The 22,521-nt window shown below is 41.9% G+C and overlaps 1 protein-coding gene across 3 annotated transcripts in view; it reads left to right on the forward strand.

Annotated features, from left to right (window-relative positions):
- Positions 1-22,521, forward strand: part of LOC137435267 (ribosomal biogenesis protein LAS1L) — a 72,656-nt gene that overhangs the window by 44,348 nt on the left and 5,787 nt on the right. For 2 of the 3 annotated variants that reach the window (XM_068128888.2, XM_068128891.2), the window contains exons 6-9: positions 13,285-13,464; positions 20,684-20,730; positions 21,592-21,683; positions 21,876-21,958. In XM_068128888.2, the coding sequence (XP_067984989.2) occupies positions 13,285-13,464; positions 20,684-20,730; positions 21,592-21,683; positions 21,876-21,958 (402 nt within the window). The remainder of the gene's footprint in view (positions 1-13,284; positions 13,465-20,683; positions 20,731-21,591; positions 21,684-21,875; positions 21,959-22,521) is intronic. The other variant, XM_068128890.2, reaches the window with a different exon arrangement.

Raw genomic sequence — 22,521 nt, forward strand, 5'->3', positions numbered from 1 at the left:
GTGCGTTGGAACTTATGGACCACCCACCGAAAAACCCCAAAACATCCGTCTATTTCTCCCTTTCCCATCTAAGCCATTAACAAGGGTTAAATCCTCAATAGACCCCATATTTTCTTTGAACTCGTATCGAGAGCAAACAAATAATTGTTTATGTTCTATTTTAGGGAATAACTTAATCTTCTTATTGAACTCATCACCATCCAGAATATTGATTAATAGTATGTTTGAACTTGGTTCTTGGTTTAAATATCTGTTGGGCAGAGATGAAATGATAAACCTCTCTTATTGCTCTGATTTCCTCCTGAGCCACATATCATTTTTAGATTGTAGTAAATTATTTTTCCATTGAACTTTTGATAACCATCAAAGTTTTCTGTCCATTTAAGGATGTTGACTCCTCTGGTAGGAGCCTCTAACTTACTCATATTTAAATTTATCCGCTTATTTGTTTTATCTACTTCTACCCCTGTTATTTCTTCAATAAGACATTTGATATTTTTCACATTCGTTATGCTTTCCATTTAAATACCAAGGCTGTGATTTTCTCCACTCTTTGGTTTGGTTATTGCTTGGTTCTATCATTTATATACCAGTAAAAAAAAAAGGTGGCAATAGCCCGTTAAACCCCCCCATTTCCTTTTTATTAATTATTATGTATATCTTAACACTTATACTTATCTTTTAAATATCTTAACACTTATGTACAGTCACGTGAAAAAGTAAGTACACCCCATGTAAAGTTTTGACTTTTTCAACATATTGATCAACATTTGATCTTCATTTCAACAATATTGATAGATAAAGGTGATATAATATAACAAATATCATGAAACATTTACATTTTGTAGTCCATTGTATAATTTAAAGAAACATAAATGCAAATTTCGCATGTGGAAAAAGTAAGTACACCCTTGGCTCCAATAGGTGGTATTGCCCCCTTTGGCAGAAACAACCTCAAGTAGGCGTTTCTTATAACTGTCTACCAGTCTCTGACATCGACTGGGAGAAATTTTTGCCCACTCCTCCATGCAGAATTCTTTCAGCTGTGCGATGTTTGAGGGGTTTCTTGCATGCACAGCTCTTTTCAAATCCCCCCACAACATCTCGATGGGATTTAGATCCGGGCTTTGACTTGGCCATTCCAGAACCCTCCATTTCTTTCTTTTCAGCCAATCTACTGGTATGTTTAGGGTCATTGTCATGTTGTGCAAGGTCCACCTTCGGTTGAGCTTCAACTCTCCGACAGATGGCCTCACATTATCCTCAAGCACCCTCTGGTACAATGAAGAATTCATAGTGGATTCTATGATGGTGAGCTGCCCAGGCCCCCCTGATGCAGCAAAGCTGCCCAGGCCCTGATGCAGCAAAGCTGCCCCAAACCTTAATATTTCCACCACCATGCTTTACAGTTGTTATCAGGTTCTTGTGGTCAAATGCTGTCTTTGGTTTTCACCAAACATGTCTTCTGGTACTGTGGCCAAATAGCTCTACCTTTGACTCATCTGTCCAGAGCACATTGTTCCAGAAGTGCTGGTCTTTTCCTTGGTGTTCATTGGCAAACTTTAGTCTTGCCCTGATGTTCTTTCTGGACAGCAAAGGTTTCCTCCTGGCACACCTCCCATGTAGATCAAATTTGTGCAGCCTCTTTCTAATGGTAGACTCGTGCACTTTGACATCAACAGTGTCAAGAGCTACCTGTAGGTCCCGTGATGACATTCTGGGGTTCTTAGACACTTCTTTCAGCATCTTGCGGTCTGCTCTCGGGCTGAACTTGCTGGGGCGGCCTGGCCTGAACAAGTTGGCAGTTGTTTGGAATCTTCTCCACTTGTAGATTATCTTCTGGACAGTCGAATGATTGATTTCAAATTGTTTGGAGATCTTTTTAAATCCCTTCCCAGACTCGTAGGCATCTATAACCTTCTTTTTGAAGGCATCAGAGAGCTCTTTTGATCTAGGCATGGTGACGCCGCACACTTCAACAACAAAGAGCAAACCAAACTAAATGTCTGAGGTTTAAATAAGACAGGTTCCTCCAAGATCCTCTCTAACGATGTTCTAATCATTTGCACCTGAGCTGGTGCACCTGATTCTAATTTTAGGTATTTGAAGCAGTGATAAATGTGGGGGTGTACTTACTTTTTCCACATGCGAAATTTGCATTTGGACCAAATATGTTTATTTAAATTATACAATGGACTACAAAATGTAAACGTTTCATGATATTTGTTATATTATATCACCTTTATCTATCGATATTGTTGAAATGAAGATCAAATAGCTGTATGTTGAAATATGTTGGAAAAGTCAAAACTTTACATGGGGTGTACTTAATTTTTCCCGTGACTGTATATCTTAACTCTTATGTTTATCTTAACACTTATATTATCTTATCACTTATCTTAATGCTTATATCCATAAGGCAGACTATCAATTCCATTGTCTAAAATGAACCTCTTATCATCAAATGCCCCCAATACCTTCTTATTTACCTCCTCTGTATATAATTTATGTTTATAACTTCTTATTGCATTCATTTGTCTATACTCCTCTTTCTTAAAGGTTAAACAGTTGTAATAATGTTCAAAGTTTATTGTTTATTTGATTACATTTTTCTTTGCTCCCTTTAACTTTTTTATCGCTCTTTTCAATATTATTATCAATATATGTTTTCTAGCCGAAACCCGTGGAACATCCACGGAAGGGAGGATGTGGTGTATGGATAGAGTGTACCATTATGGATGGCATAGGGGATTTGCTTGTCCGAGTAAGAGTTAGGAAGAAAGATGAGAATGAAGAGTGCATATATGAACAACGATCGCCGACACCGGCACAAATGCATGCTCTGGATTGTCCACTCAGTGGACGGCTTGCTTTCGCCTTCGCCTGTCCAATCAGCAGACGGCTTGCTTCGCCTTCGCCCAGCAGACGCCAATACGATGGCGTCGTATCGGCAGTTAATCGGATGCTTTTGGGCCCCAACGTCGGCTAATTCAGATTTTTCGAGTATGGCTGTACGTGATAAACAAAGAGTGCGGTTCGTAGATCGTAAATCCATTAGTGCCGTGTGCATCGGGTCACTGGGTGCGGCGTAAAAGGGATAACAAAGTCGAGTCCTTACGCTATTATTATATAGATGCATAAGTGTTGTAAATCAATACTCAGACCTCTTTCAAGTAATGAGGTTTTATTGAACTATATTTCCACTCATCCTACAACACAAAGTAAAGCACAATCATTAGCACTACAAAGGAAGCAATCAAAACAAAAATCTCCTTCAAGACCCCCCCCCCCCCCCCCCCCGCAAGCATGCAATTACGTACCTGTCAATCCCATTAGTCCCTTGGCACTAAGGCAACAGAATGGCACGAGATCGAGTGCCGAACAGTCCGGACTTATATAAGCTCTCTCAAGGTCGGCTCTCCGACCGAACCTTCTCTTCAAGCACGAGACATTACATCGTATTTCACCACAATAGGCCTTTGCTCTCAATCCGACAAATTCACTCATTATCTTTCCACCCAATTCATCTTTAAACTTTCCAATAACCTTTTTATTCTTTGTAGAGAATAGTTTGTTATTTGATTTATAATTGCTTGACACATGAAAACATGAAAGCCCGCTTGGAGTTTGCAAAAAAGCAGCTAAAGGACTCTCAGACTGTGAGAAACAAGATTTTGTGGGCTTTCATGTGTCTTTCACTGAGGAGAGGCTTCCGTCTGGCCACTCTGCCATAAAGCCCAGTTCGGTGGAGTGTTGCAGTGATGGTTGTCCTTCTGGAAGTTTTTCCCATCTCCACACAGGATCTCTGCAGCTCAGCCAGAGTGACCATCGGGTTCTTGGTCACCTCTCTTACCAAGGCCCTTCTCCCCCAATTGCTCAGTTTGGCCAGACGGCCAGGTCTAGGAAGAGTCCTGGTTGTTCCAAACTTCTTCCATTTAAGAATTATGGAGGCCACTGTGCTCTTGGGAACCTTCAATGCAGCAGAAACTTTTTTGTAAGCTTCCCCAGATCTGTTCCTCGACACAATCCTGTCTCTGAGCTCTGCAGGCAGTTCCTTCGACTTCATGGCTTGGTTTTTGCTCTGATATGCATTGTCAGCTGTGAGACCTTATATAGACAGGTGTGAGCCTTTCCAAATCATGTCCAATCAATTGAATTTACCACAGGTGGACTCCAATCAAGGTGTAGAAACATCTCAAAGATGATCAAGAGAAATGGGAGGCACCTGAGCTAAATTTCAAGTGTCATAGCAAAGGGTATGAATACTTGTGTAAATGTGATATTTCAGTTTTTTCTTTTTAATAAATTTACAAAACTTTCTAAAATCCTGTTTTCTCTTTGTCATTATGGGGTATTGAGTGTAGATTGATGAGGGAAAAAATGAATTTAAACGATTTCAGCATAAGGCTGCAACATAACAAAATGGGGAAAAAGTGAAGGGGTCTGAATACTTTCTGAATGCACTGTATTGTAGATTAATATCATCCACATATCTCCTCTTCCAATTATCATACATGAATAATTTAATAATTAAGATATAATTTTATAATTGTAATTAATTAAATTAATTAATAATCTTACGATAATTCACCAAATGTCTGTCTGTCTGTTCGAAAGTACCGTAAAAACTGCTGAACCGATCGCAAAGATATTTTGGGTGGATAATCCTGGGATCTCCAGGAGTAAAATAGGCTATTTAGTTTTCCCAATTTCAGCTTTAGTCTCCAGCATTCTCAGGTTTGGACTCCCTCATAACATTCGCGTTCGCATGACGTTCATTGTTCTCATTGTGACGATGTTGTTTTCCTGGGTGCGTGCACAAATGGCTGCACCGATCGCTGCACAGCTGCACCTGCCACGATCAGGACACGGGTTAAATCCCTGCTTGAGAGATTTCTAACCCATTTCAACTGAAGGAAACACGTATCGGGAGTACATACGACATAGCGATTGTGAACACGATTATCGATCACGATTCATGACCACGATCATCACGATCATAGTGTGTCGATCACTGTGGGACATTTGGTGAATTATAGTAAGATACTGTTTAGATTTTGATGATTTGCGTGTGATATGATTTAACGGATGTTTATATGAATCGTTTAAAATAAAAAAAGCCTTCAATTTCTGATATTTTACCTTTTCATTTGGGCTTCCCAATTGAAGCCCCGCCCGTAGGGCGGGTACCGTTGCTAACATTCGCGTTCACATAACGTTCATTGTGATGATGTTCTCATTGTGACGATGTTGTTTTCCCGGTGCCGCACAAACGGCTGCACCGATCGAACTCGGTGACCTCGGACAAAGACCTTTTATAAGGACACGGGTTGTTGGAGGACACGGGAGTACATACAACATCGGGAGTACTAACTGCACGCGTCTTCAGTATCAAGCTTAAATCTGTCATGGCGGATCTGAAGAGCGGAATGCTTGGAGAAGTGGTGGGCTACTTCGGCATGAAGGAGGATCAGAAACGTGGACTCCCACCCTGCCACATCCTGCTGATACTTGCTCCCGCATGACGTTATTTTCCCGGGTGCCGCACAAACGGCTGCACCGATCGAGATTTAACGGATGTTTATATAAATCGTTTAAAAGAAAAAAAGCCTTCAATTTCTGATATTTAGCTTTTTCATTTGGGCCTCCCAATTGAAACCCCGCCCATAGGGCCCAACCCATTGCTAGTTTGGATAAGTCAAGAATTGATGTTCCTATATAAATAGGTTCATCCATTCAAATGGATAGCACAAAAACTCTCTGAAAACACCTCTACTCTTTGAAAACTGGGTCTATTAATTATTTTAGATGAAGATGATGATGATGATGATGTAGATGTTTAGATCTTCCAAGATGTAGCATGTCTTATATTTTGTCTTTTTCTGACATTCTCCATTGTCTTTCCAAACACAGCATTGTTCATCAATTTATAAAAGTCCTTCTCAGTCCTATAAAAGAGCCTGGTGTTGGCTTAGCGGTTAGGGTGCCAGCTTGGGATCCTAGGATCCTGGGTTTGGAATCCCGGTCGATCGCTGAATTAACGCCTGGGGGTTGACTCAGCCTGTCATCCTTCCGAGGTCGGCAAATTGAGTACCAGTTCACTGGTAATTCCGTGTTTGTCGCAAGAGGCGACTAACAGGGTTGACGGCAGGAAGGGCATCCGGCCATAAAACATTGCTTCAAAAAGGGGACCAAGGTGCGCGAAAAAGGCCAACCCCTGCTCTGCGGGGGAAAATGGCCTCTACAGGTGGTTCAATCCATATACATTAATAGATAGATTATTTTTCTCAAATTTTGGAATATCTGTCAATGACATTTACTCTAGTAGCTCATGGTGGTTGAGTATGCACTTTATTGTACAGACCTAAACTCTTCAGGAATCCACTAATTGAAGGTCCAGGAACAATATTTGGTTGGTAACACATTTGCCACTGACGGCGAAATAGCTGAAATGGCCATACCCCTTTTTGGGCCACGCCCCCTTTTTTGCCGTGACTGTATCTACAGAACCGTTGGACCTAGGAGGTTGCCCGACCACTCAAAATTTGCGCAATGGCCACATTATGGGGGGTCAGTAATACATTTTCATATCCAAAAGTCAATGGTTTTTAAGATAATTGCCAAAAACCGATTTCAACATGTTACGAACTACAATTGTATGATACCACCAAGGCCACAACATTATATGACACTTATACCTTTTGCATCATCCTATTTTGGAATTTACTTATTTGGATTTCTACACTTTTCGCCTTTACTACAGCCACAAAACGTGACACATTTAATGTTCCTGTCTCTGCAAGTGCACGTTTTGGTACTCATACATGCTCTTGGGCATTTGCATGGAGGAGGCAGGTCATCAGGCCTGCACGATACTGGCAGTATCACTGGTGTTATGCCAACGTCCGTTGCTTCATACCCATACTGGAGTGGATCTGGTTTGGTGACGGCAGGAGTTGGGGCTTGCAACCACATCTTACACTGAAGAAATGCTCGCTTTATGTGTTCTCGTAGCGTTGATGAACAGCACACAAGCTGGTTGAAGTCCAGTTCTTTCTTGGAGTTGTGGTACTGCTCCCATCGATATTCATCGAAAGTGGAACAGTCGGTCTTCTTTAATCCAGACACAAGGAACTTTTCAGCATTGCTTGTTATCTGTGGTGACAGTTCTTCTACACCAAACCCTTCCAGTAGGGAGAGATCGATGGATGCTTTCAGGCCAGACAGCTTTGGACCCACCTTGCTGGTACTGTCGCAACCGCTGAGAGCATGAATGGCTGGGAGACACGACACCAAACCGTTGTCCAGTTGATCAACCAACATGTGGACTGGTACAGTTTTCTTTGTTTTCCGGTTACCAAGCTTCACGTACAGCTTTTGTAGTTGCCAGGTTGTGTTGAAGTGGAAGATGAGGTTGACAAAGACATCTGTGTCAGGCGAGTCGACCAAGACTGATTGAACCCCGTGTTTCACAACACCATCATTAATATGGAACATGATTCTGTCGTCGGCTTCTTCTTGGTTGCTTGAGAGCTCTGCGATCTGTGTTTCAGTGCCAGCTAACAGTTTCCTGCATTCACCCCCATATACTCCTCCAAAGAATATTTCCTTGTCCGACTCGACATTCTGCAGCATCCACTTGAAGACATACTCCTGCAACCGAACTTTGTTCAACATTGAGCTCCAGAACATATCAAGATCGACAGGGAGTTTCTGATTGTCAGACCCAATGGTGATTGTGATTTGTTCTGAGGAACTTCGCTGTGCCCGTTCCATTTGCTTGATTGATGATTTTTGATAAACATCAAAAATAATGTCTATTCTTGTGGACACGGAGCCTGTAGCAAGAATCCTGTTGGAAAGACTCTCAGCCAATTCCCCGAATGTGTGAAGGCCCATCTTTTTCATCGGTAGTTTACGCACAAGTGCCATGAAGTCCACTATTGTCATCTGAGCGTCACTCTTTACATTCCTCGTCTCTTGTGGAAGGCGACTGACAAGTTCCCTGGCTAAGGAGGCTTTATCGGGCTTCTTCAATTTGATGCCATCTTTACATTCAGTGGTGAGGAACTGGGATGTGCTGGTCAATTCATACTTCAGGAGTTCTAGCATGCTGTACCCTCTTTCTCTAGCATAGTCAATGTACCTAACCGTTTCCGCTGCATCCTTTTTCGCCATCGATTTCTTCGCTGTGAACGGAGTAGAAGTACGTTTCACGAAAACAGTCTTGCGGTTGGTAGGGATTGTATCATGTAGGTGCTTCTCCTTATCCTGAAATCTGGTCTCAACAAACTCTTCATAACTCTTCTCACCAATTTCCAGGCATTCAAGTAATCCGTCGACAACCTCCTGGGGAATGTCAGCTCCAGTAGAGATGTTCTGAAGTCTGATTCCAGCGTCGAACGGATTGTTGATGGATTTTATGTAACCCAGAAGGGCCTTTGCACGAACATGGCCAATCTTCGTAGAACTTGGATTGAACTCATGGTGTAGGCTCAGCTCACTGTCATCTTTGTCTCCCAAGTTGCACCATTCCAGCAGCTGTGCCACATGAAGATCTTTCTCATGCTTTAGGAGATTCCATAAGGCTACTGCTTCTTTCTGTCTGGTCATCCCAATGATACCTCCAGCAACCTTGGCGGGTTTATTGTAACACTTCTCGAGTGCCATGTCAAATCCTACTGCACTGCCTTGTCGGGTAGTGTGGTACATCACCCATCCACCATCTGTAAAGCATCTGTAGATACCCGGGAACTTCCTTTGTAGGTCCAGGCAATCTTCAAGGAACAGCGTACCCCATCTGCTATAGTTTGTCCGGCCAAACCCGAAGAACAAAGGCATGCACCTCCGCACAGCTGAAACGAAAAGATGCCAATCGCCTTGCCGAATAGAGTGTGTAAGATCTCTCAGGATAGGATACAGCTCATCCAGAAACAAGCTCCAGTACCTCACATTCTCATTACAGGCCGTTTCTTTCCATTCGGTGAAATACTTCTTCAAGTCTTACTTGTAATTACTTGGAATCAAGTAATTGAACAATAGGAACAGGAACAGGAACAATTACGAATAATATTGTAGTTCGTAACATGTTGAAATCGGTTTTTGGCAATTATCTTAAAAACCATTGACTTTTGGATATGAAAATGTATTACTGACCCCCCATAATGTGGCCATTGCGCAAATTTTGAGTGGTCGGGCAACCTCCTAGGTCCAACGGTTCTGTAGATACAGTCACGGCAAAAAAGGGGGCGTGGCCCAAAAAGGGGTGTGGCCATTTCAGCTATTTCGCCGTCAGTGGCAAATGTGTTACCAACCAAATATTGTTCCTGGACCTTCAATTAGTGGATTCCTGAAGAGTTTAGGTCTGTACAATAAAGTGCATACTCAACCACCATGAGCTACTCTAGTAATTGGAAAGTTCAAATCTTTAACATTAAGTTCATTAATATATTGTATTGTAATGACCTACCCTGTTAGGATTAAGTTTCTGTGGATTTAACCTTTGTTAATGGCTTAGATGGGAAAGGGAGAAATAGACGGATGTTTTTTGGGATTAAGTGTCTTTCAAGGCTTTCAAGTTTGAAGAAGTAGAAATGGGGAGGAAGAATTTTCCAGCATTCTCTTCCTCGAACTTTCTTGATATTGCTGAAATACAGACTTGGCATTTAATATGGAATATATATTTTTTCTTGACTTGGATTTACTTTCTGAACTCGGTATATCAATCTGGCGAGTTTCTTTTATGCTTCGGTGATTTCTTTGTTAAAAGAACCATGTCACTGATTGTCTGTCGCAGCAAGAAGTCAATAACAGGATTATATCACAGGTGGCGTGACAAAATGTACGGACACTCGGACAGGTACATTTGACGATTGGCTTCACAATCGGGTATATAAGGGTTGTTGCGTTCTGTATTAGTGGGAAAACAACTGCTGCACATCTACAAAAGTTATTGCCGCTTCCCCTGGAGATGGTCCGTCAACTCGACAATGCTGTTTGTCATTTAGTGGTGGCTTTACGAAATTCCGGCATGAAACAGCGTGCTATTTGCTCGGCAGTATGGTATCACGTGTCAAAGATCCTGCAACTAAATGCTCAGAGGGGTGTCCCTACTCCAATACCGAGGTCAGGACGTCCCCGCAGAACCACAAGGAGGGATGATCGCCAGCTGCACCGGTTAGCTGCCGTACCAGCTGCCGTACCAAGTCAGCTAATTGGCTTAGGGCTGAGTGGCAGCAACTGAAAAATGTGCCTGTATCCAGAAGGCTAGTCAACCAACGACTGGTTCAAGCAGGCTATCGTGCCAGGCGTCCCCTGAGAAAGCCACGTCTGACCAGACAACACCGCCAGCGCCGATTGCAGTGGGCCAGAGAGCACCGTCGATGGCAGCCAGGACACTGGAATCACGTGATCTTCAGTGACAAGTCTAGATTTCTGGTCTATCGTCAATATGGCCGCATCCGAGTGTGCAGACAAGTGCATGAAACCTACAACGAAGATTGTATAGTGCCAAGAGTCCAAGCTGGAGGTGGTGGGGTGACCGTTTGGGCTGCTTTTCATGCAGGGGGCACAACTGACCTGGTTGTTCTGAATGGAAACCTGAACCAGTTCAAGCACAGGGCCATTCTGGAAGAAACATTGCTTCCATTTGTTCGTGCAGCCTTTCGAGGAAACTTTGTCTTCCAAGATGACAATGCACGGCCTCATCGTGCTCGCATGATCCAACACTTTCTTGCTGACCGTGGTGTAGAGCATATGGAGTGGCCTGCCATGTCCCCGGATATGAATCCGATAGATAACTTGTGGGCAGACTTAATGCGTCAAATCGACAACTTGGACCAGCAGCCTGCCCCTGTGCGTGAATTGCAGCAGGCTATTGTAACTGCATCGCAAGCGATTCCTGTCCAAACCTTGGCAAATCTCGTGAACAGCATGCCTCAACATGTACGTGCTCTCCTGAATGCTCGTGGGGGTTACACGAAGTACTGAACTGTAATTTTACTGTCCGTAATCCCAGTCGTAATTTAACTTTTGTTTTTGTTAAAAAACATTTTTGGCTAATGTGCAAAATAAAGAGATACTTCTGGAAAACGCACAGAAGTTTAACACAGTACCGTCCGTGAATTGAGTTCGATATCAGTTTACATCACTTTCAAGGATCAATTTATTTGCTTCGAAATGTCAAATGTGGTTTTTGTTTCTTTTAAAGGTCACATTAATAAAATCTAGAATAATTTCAACATAATTCCAATGAACTTTTGGTTCTAAGTCATCTTGAAAAGTAAGTTCACCTCCACAAAAAAAATATTCCATATTAAATGCCAAGTATGTATATGTAAAATAAATATATTACTTTTCTAATATTGAATTAAATAACATGTATATAATTTAATTTATTTCCAATCAACTGAACTTACCTTTCATCAAGAACCATCAAACAAAGAACAATGCTCATTGGTTTCGGATCCAAAGGGTATTCTTTGTGTAATCCATAAGCAGAGTCTCCAAGATAGGAAGAGTCTCCAAGATAGACCCCACAGGCAGAGTCTCCAAAATGAAACCAGTTTTCAAAGTCTCCAAGGCAAAACTCTTTTCCTGATTTTATTAAATTTTGTGAGTCTCCAGGGTAGGTATTGAAACCATCTAGGCAGAACTCATAATATGTTTTACCCAAATTTAGTGAGTCTCCAAGGTATACCTCTTTGGATGTGTCATCGAGGTTCCATGACCCTTCTGTGGGTCATGGTTGTTCAAAAGGTCTTCAAACAAATCAATAATTTCACCCCAAGTTGTGATAAAAGCAGTATTTTCATTTTGTATCTCAGATACAATTTCCTGTGAGAGAAAATAACCATGTATTAATTTAATACAACATTATTATATGTATAAATCAAACTCTGTCAATATTAAAAGAAACTCTTACCTCCATTGATAAGAGGTTTGAATGAATCCAGTTCATCAATTTGAAGGTTTATTTCCACACAGGTGGTAGGAGTCCAAGGAATTGCAAAGTCATCTCACTCAAGCTCAGCACTGTAGTCCATTCTCAAAAAAAGCAAGAAGTTGTTTAAATTTAGCCTGTGTTTCCACCCTTTATGTAAGAATTCCCTGGGCAAGCCTGGGCAAGGCTTAACTGGAAATGATGTAATAGTGGGTGGGGCTTAGAAAAGTGGGCGGGGCTTATGAAAAAATATATGGCTCAGGAGGAAATCAGACGAGCAATAAGAGAGGTTTATCATTTCATCTTTGCCCAACAGAGATACTTAAACCAAGAACCAAGTTCAAACATACTATTTATCAATATTCTCGATGGTGATTAGTTCAATAAGAAGATCAAGGTATTCCCTAAAATAGAACATAAACAATTATTTGTTGGCTCTCCTTATGAGTTCAAAGAAAATATGGGGTCTATTGAGGATTTAACCTTTGTTGATGGCTTAGATGGGAAAGGGAGAAATAGACGGATGTTTTGGGGTTTTTCGGTGGGAGGTCCATAAGTTCCAATGCATTTTCCCCATTCACTTACATGTAAAATTAGGTGTGTTTTAGAACCCCCATTCTCCTACTACTATACTATACCAATACACCACCAAACAGACTCTTGCAAATAATTTTGACATAAATTCCACCAAAGCGAACATTCATGATGACAAATTATCGGCAGGGCGTATCCATTTTCTCTGCCACGAGTTCCCTGTATATGCATCGTCATCCCAAATCCAAAACCATGATATTTTCTGCCCTCGTTGTCACCCCACCTCAATCCCTCCTCCTTCCACATTTCCAGTATTCCCCCTGAGTGTTCCTACTTTATCCATCTTGTCCACCTCATTCATCCTCTCCTGCCCCCTATTCCTCCCACAACCATTGTTTGTCCGCCTCCCTCTGTCTTGGCTCTGCTGTTGGTGTTTCCACCCTCTTTCTACTGTTCCTCTTGTCCTATTGCGTCCCGATTCGTTCAGTGTTTAAGTACCGGCTCTCCCGCGAGCCTCAACTATGTATACCAAAAAAGGTATAGTGAGTGACCCAATGGTAGGAGGTTTTGGATTTCTCAATTGCACGTTTTACTTTGAACATAATGTTATATAAACAAGAAACATGATTGCCTTTAATTTTCATTATGCTAAACATCTATTTCATACTATTAACTTTGACTTCACATTACAACTGAGATATGAATTTGCAGAAACAGATGTTTGTAAGAAATCGCCAGATTGTTACTATTGCAATTAAAATTGCATTCCCAATCTTTCTTTATGTTTTCATAATGTTTGTACTTCTCAGGCTGTCGTTTCGCACTTTCCTGGCTGAGTCGAAATTTTTGGCTTCAGCCACTGCAGGTGACAAACAAATGTGATGACAAGGGACAAATGTCTGTTTCTGAGGAAAGTGACACACCATGGGATGCGAATCCTCTCGATGATCAAACCGGCCATCGTCTGCCCTTAAACGTTGATGGCGAAGGTGAGACATATGGAAAGTTTGGCTGCACCTCAAAATTGGACATGCCAAACTCCTGCTAATTTGGGGTATTTAGCAAATTGTTTGTTTAATATTAATAATCCATTTTAATAGCATTGACCAGTTTGGTTTATAAATTTTTTATAAATAAAAAGATTAAAATTTATAAACAAAAGTTTGCTGCTAAAGTACAGATATGTACATCTAGAACGGCACTCGGCAGAGCGAATACCTCCACCAGGCTGAACAGTTTACGTTTTGTATCCTATTGATAGGGGAGTCTTTATGTTTTGATAGGATAAGTTTTTTCCGTTTTTTTAAGAGAGGAAACGTTTTGTATCACACTGGCAAATGCATTTAAAGGGGAACCCAAACGAATTTTTTTTTTAATTTAAACCATTGGAAATCATTTGATGAGATTTTCTTTTTGCCAATCACAAAGGGCTGAAAAAAAGCCCTAAAGTGTCGATTTTCGATTTTTCCATTGAGGTCACACTATGAACTCGCCTTCATCCAAATGGCGGCTGTACATAGAGAACAGTATATTTTGAGCTCGGATTCTGACACTGATTCCCCCGTCATTAGCAACTCTGAAGGTTCTCAGTGTGTTGAAACTGATCAGTGGTATTTGAAGAAACTATTGAAGACAAAATTAGTGATGGAAACTATTTTGGGGGAATTGTAGAGCCGTATCGTTTTGAGCCTTGTATGAGCGATTCAGACGAATATGGTGTTCATGAAGATGGCGTTGTTAGTCGTGCAGATGAAAATGCCGGTCACATGTCCACAACAGATTGGAAGGTTTTATTTTTCCGTTCAATTGACGGCTTATCAGGGGTTTTGTATTAATTGATAAATCAGTTATATTGCTGCAGAGGAAATATGGCACGACACAGCATGGGCACGACACAGCATGGGCACGACACAGCATGGGCACGACACAGCATGGGCACGACACAGCATGGGCACGACACAGCATGGGCACGACACAGCATGGGCACGACACAGCATGGACACGACACAGCATGGACACGACACAGCATGGGCACGGCACAGCATGGGCACGGCACAGCATGGGCACGGCACAGCATGGGCACGACACAGCATGGGCACGACACAGCATGGGCACTTAGGGGTTTAATCACCTGATCCCACAACCAGAAACCAGAGGTTTTGTGCCAGGTCTTACATTTTTCTTTCATAGTGTCACCATGTCTGTCGGCCATGTAAGCTTATGTGCAGTTTCCTTTGGGAGCTATAATCACAGTGGGAATACTAGAATGGCACTACTAGAGTACATATCTCTACCAGGCTGAACAGTTTACATTTTGTATCCCACTGATAGGCCGGATCTGCAGCTAGACATCAACCAAAATATAATTGGCTTGTTATTGCCACCTACTCAACTCATCCACCAAGTTTTGTCATAATCCGTCCACAACTTTTTGAAATACCATGCTACGTATCGTTTGTGGCCCCATGACTCTCAGCATTTAAAAGGTTAGTGCAGTGAGAAAAGTGGCGCCATTGTTGTGACGTTGCTGCTACCCAGATTATTCTGTGACGGCACTTCCCCCAATAGTAAGGGAAACATATGAAAATCTGTTAACTAAATTGTTACCCAAAAATTTCTTCACCAATATGTTTGTAAAGGTGTGTAATAACATGTGTTAAAATGTTGAAGGTCAACTCCCGTGGGAAACCCAGAAAAAAAGCTGTTGAATTCGGATACCGAAAAATTATTTTCGAGAATTTTTATTTTTTTAAATCGGCCCTTAAGTAACTTATGAGGGGTCAAATAAGGGTTTTTCATGATTCTGAGTTGATTGTTAACATTTCTATTTCACCACAGACACTCCTTTGTGGAAAAATAATTTCTAAATATATCTCATTTTCTACTTTGCAGGACATGGAGTCTAGCAATATGGATGAAGACGTTACTCCACCTGTGCTCAATTGCTTCATCTGTGCACGCTCGGATACACCAGCTGAAAGGCTCATACAGGCAACTCCAAAGGGATACTCAACTTTATTGAAACGAGCAGAAACTGTCGAAAATGTTACTGTTGTGGAACGTATGAAGGAGGCTCAAAAGGAAGGAAAACTGAGGTACCACCAGAAGTGTAAAAATGATCTGTACAACAACTTTGTTGCAACCACCAAGAAGTCAGCTCAAGCATCAAAGGCAGAGAAAGAGTCATCAAAGTTGAAGAGAAGACGCACTACTTGTGAGTTCAGTTCATCAACTGGCTGCAGTTCTAGAAGATCACAGTCAGTTGACCTCCTGTATAAGGATGTATGCATTCTTTGCAACCAACCAGCCCAGCTCTACAAAAATAATCCAGCACAAGCTAGAAAGAAATACAGAGTGCCAGATAATTTGACTGCAGATACACTGAAGGCAAGCTTGCTGAAGACAGCACGGAGTCGCGGGGATGACTGGGGCACTGAAGTCACTGGACGCCTGGAAGGGATCAACGACTTGGTAGCAGAAGAAACACTGTACCATTTGCGATGCAAACTTATGTTTGCGAGAGGTGACAGTTTGTCCAAGACTGATGAGGAAGGAAAAAGGAAGAGAGTACAGAGGAGTATTGATGAGGAGCGAGAGGCAGTTTTTATTGAATTCTGCGAATGGTTAGACTCAGAATTAGAGCATGGGGTAATGAACATGGACCAAGTCCATGAAAAGCTGCAGGAGTTTGATCAGTCACCAGAGAAGAGCCTTTCTTATTCAAAGCATTGGCTAAAGATAAAACTTCTAGAGAAATACGAAGACACCTTGTATTTCACAACACAGGAAAGAAGGGCAGATGTACTCTGTCTCAAAGATGGCACCGACAATATTCTGCGAGGGCATCATGCTAATCTTGATCATGGAGATGAGAAGACTCAGATCATAAAGACGGCACTCAAGTTCATATCCAATGATATTGCCTTGATTGATTTAGGTCCAAAGTCATACCCCACCACACACAGTATGACTGACATCGATAGTCAGCTGACACTTGTTCCTGCAAGCCTTCAGATGTTCTTGAGACCGATTGTCAAGACAGACGAAAGAGTTGCCGTTTGGGGGCAGAATTTTATTAAGGCCTGTCGACCTCGGTCTGGAGTATTGCCACACCAAATGGGGCTTGCCATACAACTTGATCATAGATTTGGGTCAAAATGGATGCTCAACAAGTTCCACCGGCTGGGATACACTGAGTCTTACACGGAGACACAAAACTACAAATACTGCTTCCTTAATAGTAGGAGTGGAGATGATGTTCCAGATACTTCTGGCACTCTTGACACCATTGTGGAGGAAACCGATGAACAGATCAATGATGAGGTTGCGGTTGATGCTGCGCTTGAGGATCAATCAGTGATGACAGCCAAAGTGCCAGCCAGTGAAAGTGAATTGTCAAGTCATGATCAGGTGGTCTTTATGGAGGTTGGGGACACAAACAATGCAGTCACTCAGTTTGTTGGAGACAATATAGATTTAAACATTGTCTCTATTCACGGAAACACTCCCTTTCACTCAATGGGTTGGATCGAAGTCACCTCTCCGGCACCACCTTTGCCAGATCCACAGACAACAGCAGCTTTCCCCCGGGTGAAGTTGAAGGCACTCGACAAAGCTAAGATCCTGAGAGGAACTGAAGTAAAGATTATTCCATTTACGAACAGGAAACAGATAGGAACGAACGCGATCATGTTTCACCCCCTCACTGAGCTTTCCTCCTCCCTGGCTCATGATCAGCCACTCCTCACTCCAGGTGACACACTCTGGGCAGCGGGGTGGGTGATCAAAGCCAACAATCCTGAGTTCCCACACTCCAACTGGAATGGCTGGATGAAGAGAATCCATGCTAATGATGCAAAGCAGAGCACACAGATCGAGTTCCTCCCAGTTATTGAAGGAGACCCTAATGACCTCAACACCATCTTCACCACTCTGAAAGAGTGCATACGGCACGCTGGGGTCGCTATAGTGACCTTTGATCTTCCGATTTGGCTGAAGGTTGTGAATATAATAAAGCAGGCAAATCTACCCGTCATTCCAAGGTTGGGTGGTTTTCACCTGCTGAAGTCTTATCTTGGATCAATGGGTAACATCATGGAAGATTCTGGACTACTAGATGTGATCCAGTTGATCTATCCTGGAAGTACGACAGCCAAACTTCTGTCCTACCTGCAGACCCGGGACTGGATCCTTCTACAGAGCATGTCTCTGAACCCCAGTGACTATGGATGGACAATAGGTGTGCATGGGTATGAGCCAGTTCCAACACTGGACCCCACGGCTCCTGAGGAGCTATTGCAGTTCACGAGCTGTAATTGTCATGGAGATTGCAGCAACCGGCGATGCAGCTGCAAGAAGAATGGGGTCACGTGCATCTCGGCCTGTGGAGTCTGTAATGGCATTACATGCAGAAACTGCAGTTATGATGTTGTTGAGTCTGAAGAAGACATAGACAATGACTGTTGAAACTTCTGACATTGTGAATGAGAAATAACTCTTGAGTATTATATATGTATGTGAAATAAAAGCTACTTTGTGTGTAAATGTAAAAGTGAAAATATAAATGTTAACAATCAACTCAGAATCATGAAAAACCCTTATTTGACCCCTCATAAGTTACTTAAGGGCCGATTAAAAAAAATAAAAATTCTCGAAAATAATTTTTCGGTACCCGAATTCAACAGCTTTTTTTCTGGGTTTCCCACGGGAGCTGAACTTCAACATTTTAACACATGTTATTACACACCTTTACAAACATATTGGTGAAGAATTTTTTTGGTAACAATTTAGTTAACAGATTTGTGAAATATCTCATAAAATGCCCTTACTACAAGCTCAGTGGCTGTGTTGCATGTCTGTTTCGTCAATATGTCCATGTGTGTGAGTGGCAGCACCATTATGAGCCTTAGACCTTTTTAAACACAGTCAAGGCTCGTGGAAGAGTGAGTAGTAGTAAAAAAAAAAAAAAGTAACCACCTTTAGAGGCCATTTTTCCCCGCAAAGCGGGGGTTGGCCTTTTTCGGGCACCGTGGTTGTTGTTGTTTTTCGGTCCCCTTTTTGAAGCAATGTTTTATGGCCGGATGCCCTTCCTGACGCCAACCCTTTTTGCCGCCTTTAACGACAAACAGGGGATTACCAGTGAACTGGTACTCAAGTGAGTGAGTGAGTGAGTAGTAGTATACTAACTAAATCAGGACGCAACAGGAGGGAAGGAACAGTAGGGAGAGAGGGGGGAGTGAGTGGGTGCAGGAGGATGCATGGGGTGGGTAAGATGGATACAGAAGAAAACTCTCACGAGGGAAAACTGGAACATTGCTTCATGGAGGAGAGATTAGGGTGGGGGTAGGGAGGGTTAACGAGGGATAGACAAGATCATGATTTTGAATTGGGGACGATATGAGATGGTGGTGAACAGCTGTCTTTCTTGAAGACCTGGAGGGAAGCAGGAGATTGAAGAGAATGTAGAAGTTGCTTACACGTGCAAGAAAAAAAAATGGAGCAAAAAAATCCTTTGATTAGGCTTGTATAAACAAGACCAAAAGTCTAACAGTGGCGTAGCTGGGCTTGTAAAATATTTTAAACCACAAAGACACATGATTAGCTTTTTAAACAGTCGCTAATGCTGTTTATAACATTAAACAAAGAAATTTGGAGGAATCCAGACATCCATGAGGTAAGTTTTACTTACAGAACTGAGTGAAGATCTACTGTAATCTATATACCTCACAAGGGTTGGAGGTGTGCTCATTTACCAAGCAGCTAGCTAGCGCTTGCCAAGCCAACCGTTCCTTCAGGGTTTTGAAAGGAGTGCTTGCTCGAATGCTTCAACCACTTGGCGATCTCTCCACAAGAAACTTGGTAAATGAACACACACCCAATGTTCTTGAGACCCGATCATAGAGAGACTGAAATCTATATACCCCAAAGAGGAATGACCTTTCCTGCCGCTTTCGAAGTGAGCGGGTGTTTATGCCGTAATGGCATCATATACGTAATGACGTAGCATGACGGCCGGACACAAAACTTCCGCTACTTTAATATATATAAGATATATATTTAACCTCCAGTAACGTTGCAGTCACTTCAAAGGGATTAGTGTTGCAAATAGATTTACAATAATAATAACGTTACGTTATTATTATGAAAATTATGTTATTTTTTTTAAACCGAGATGAATTCTTATTTCCGCTTTTACACCGTTTCAATCCATCAACTTTCCATTCACGACATTGGGATTAAAGTGTTAATGGTTATATTTACTATAATATTATTAATTCTACGAAAACGATACCACTGTATTAAGAACCCTGGGTTTAATTTGTCCGAAGCGGAAGGCGTGTCATAACGCCTAGGCAACATACTGACAGTGGCGCAAGGGACAGATGCGACAAGTGAGGGTGATGTCTGTTAAATTTGACATTGTAATCCTAACTTTTACAACTTTTCGACCAGTTCTTCCATTGTCTCTGAAACGCGAAATTTGTTTATAACAGCCTCTCTGGCCTGGCATTCCAGCATCACATGTCTCTCTTGGATTCTGTGGAATCAAACTCTCAACATTATTGTAATTATTTCTACTGATTAGGCTGAACCACTAGGTCTGTTGCTCTCACATCATCGGCAGGTCGGTGTCTCTCTGTTTTTGACTGTCTATTCTCCAACATTGCTCGTTCTGTTCTCGCAGTCCTCCGACCCTCCTCAGCAACTCTGTGATACATGCGTTCTTCGAGTGACCCTCTCTTGGTTAAACTCTCCTGGAAGTTGACTTTGGATGATAATGGCTGGATTTGTAGATCGAGTGTTAAGCATTCTTACCTGCTGATTTTAGTGTTTCCCCCGCTTCTCTCTCTCTTTATTTTCCTGTTCGTTTATCCACTTTCCAATTTTTCCCAATTGTTGTACTGTTACCCGACTGCCAATTTAACTTTGCTCTTCCATGAGCCTTGCTCTTGTAGGAAAAAAATAGCTGTGTAATATTTGTGTAATTTGCTGACTAGCATATTCTGGTTTTTTTCACACTTCTTTTTACATGTTTTTGTTGTAATTTCACTTTTTTGAGTTGTGGATCTGCAGGTGTGCTCAAGATGTAATCTTGTTGATGGCAGTCATATACTGACACTTTTGTTGATGTATTTTTGGGAAATACCTTGAACTGATGATATCAACAGACACAAAAATTGTCATGGAATCCTGGCTTCTTTGTTGCAGATATGGTCATGAATGTTTTGATTGAATATGAACAAAGACGATACAAGGTAAGGAAGTTGACCTCATTGGGCGAATAAAATAGTGTGATTGCATAGTCAAGCAGGAAATGGAGAATACTTTATGTATTTTTTTTTTCTTTAGTAAATATTGATTGAATGCCCCATACAGAGAGGAATGCTTGTGTATTGTTCAATGCTAATACTTTTAAACATAAGCTTTTTGAAAATGGTGTGTGTCGTTAGTTGTTAACTCCATATGCGGGTTTCAGAAGGTGGAACGGAGTCCTCACAGGTTTCAATGTATCCACCACGTGTGTGTGTGTGTGTGTGTGTGTGTGTGTGTGTGTGTGTGTGTGTGTGTGTGTGTGTGTGTGTGTGTGTGTATTGTAAACCTGGCCCAATACCGTTGGAAATTTGGCACCAAACCTCGCTGAAAGGGTTAGACTCGTGGTGCGTTTCCTTGGGATCTGGCCCCTTATCAAACATGTGGAACTGCCATAGGCAAGAAATGTCATTTGAATTTCTTTACATCAGAAACCGAAGAAAAGATCTGTTTGGCTTTCCTGGCGGACGGCATATGGTCTCTAAGGACCATACGTCGCTAAATTTGTAATCGTCCGGGTGGAGGATTTGACCTTGTGTCCACCCCACGGTCCACCGTAACAATATATAAAAGTAAATCAAGATGGTGAGTTGAAAAGGGTAGACTACCTTGGAGGCATCTAGAAATAGAAAACACAGTAATGCAAAAGTAACAATTTTTTTAACCTCTCCTCGAGCTCCGCTCCTTTTCCCTTCTTTCCTTTTCTCAACTTTCCCTCACTCCTTTGTGCATGTAGAGAGCTGAGTGCCATGCAGTTGTGTGAGTGTCATACTCTACGTTTGCTTACTCTACCTTTTGTGTTTGAGGACTTGCTCATTGATGGGGCAGCCACCAGTCGATCAGCTGATACGTTGTTGTGGCTCGACAGTGCCTTGTCACCATTGCTGGCAAGTCACAGGTAGTGAAACCGTGCCATCCTTGATTTTTCTTCTGATATTTATTTCTCACAACTAGCAAGGATTGGTGCCATATTGCGACATTCTTTCCTCGTGGCTTAAATGCTACGGTGGTTAACCCATAAGTAGTGATTTAACTTGTTTAATCCAAGCGCACTTCCCTGTTGAACATAATGGCAATATGTGCCCAACAGTGAGATTTTCATCAAAGTTCTCACGGATGACGGCTTTATGATTCCTACTGCAGCACAGCTGGATGCTCTTGGTTTGGAATATGGTGAGCACTGGTTTTGTATTATGAAGACGATAATATGCACATCATGTTTCAAAATACTGTGTGTGTGTGTGTGTGTGTGTGTGTGTGTGTGTGTGTGTGTGTGTGTGTGTGTGTGTGTGTGTGCGCACGCGCGTGCATGCAACATTTATTACCTTTTTTTTTATTGTAAAAGGGAAGTGATTAAAATGTTAATTGTTTGGTAAAAAGGCTGAGCAGAGTTTTGCAAGAGATGGACAATACAGTGTTTCGTTATAGTGTATCATTTATATGTAAATATATATATATTTTCCCCAATAACAAGAACAATCATATGTTCCATGACCCTTTGACCCTGCACCCATCTTTTGTGACCAGTATATTATTTCGTTATCTATCTATAATTCCACTAATCTCTGTGTGTATGTTTGTTTGTTTGTCTGTGACCGCTGTTTCTCGACAACCACGGGTCCGATATACTTTAAACTTGCCAGGTATATTGCTGGGGACCCGAGGATGTGCCTTTTCAAGGTTTCATATTAATCGGACAAGTAGTTACCGAGCTATGTCCAAAAAACGATTCAACC

Source organism: Myxine glutinosa, chromosome 9, assembly GCF_964187855.1.
Source record: "Myxine glutinosa chromosome 9, kmMyxGlut1.1, whole genome shotgun sequence".
Lineage (NCBI taxonomy): Eukaryota > Metazoa > Chordata > Myxini > Myxiniformes > Myxinidae > Myxine > Myxine glutinosa.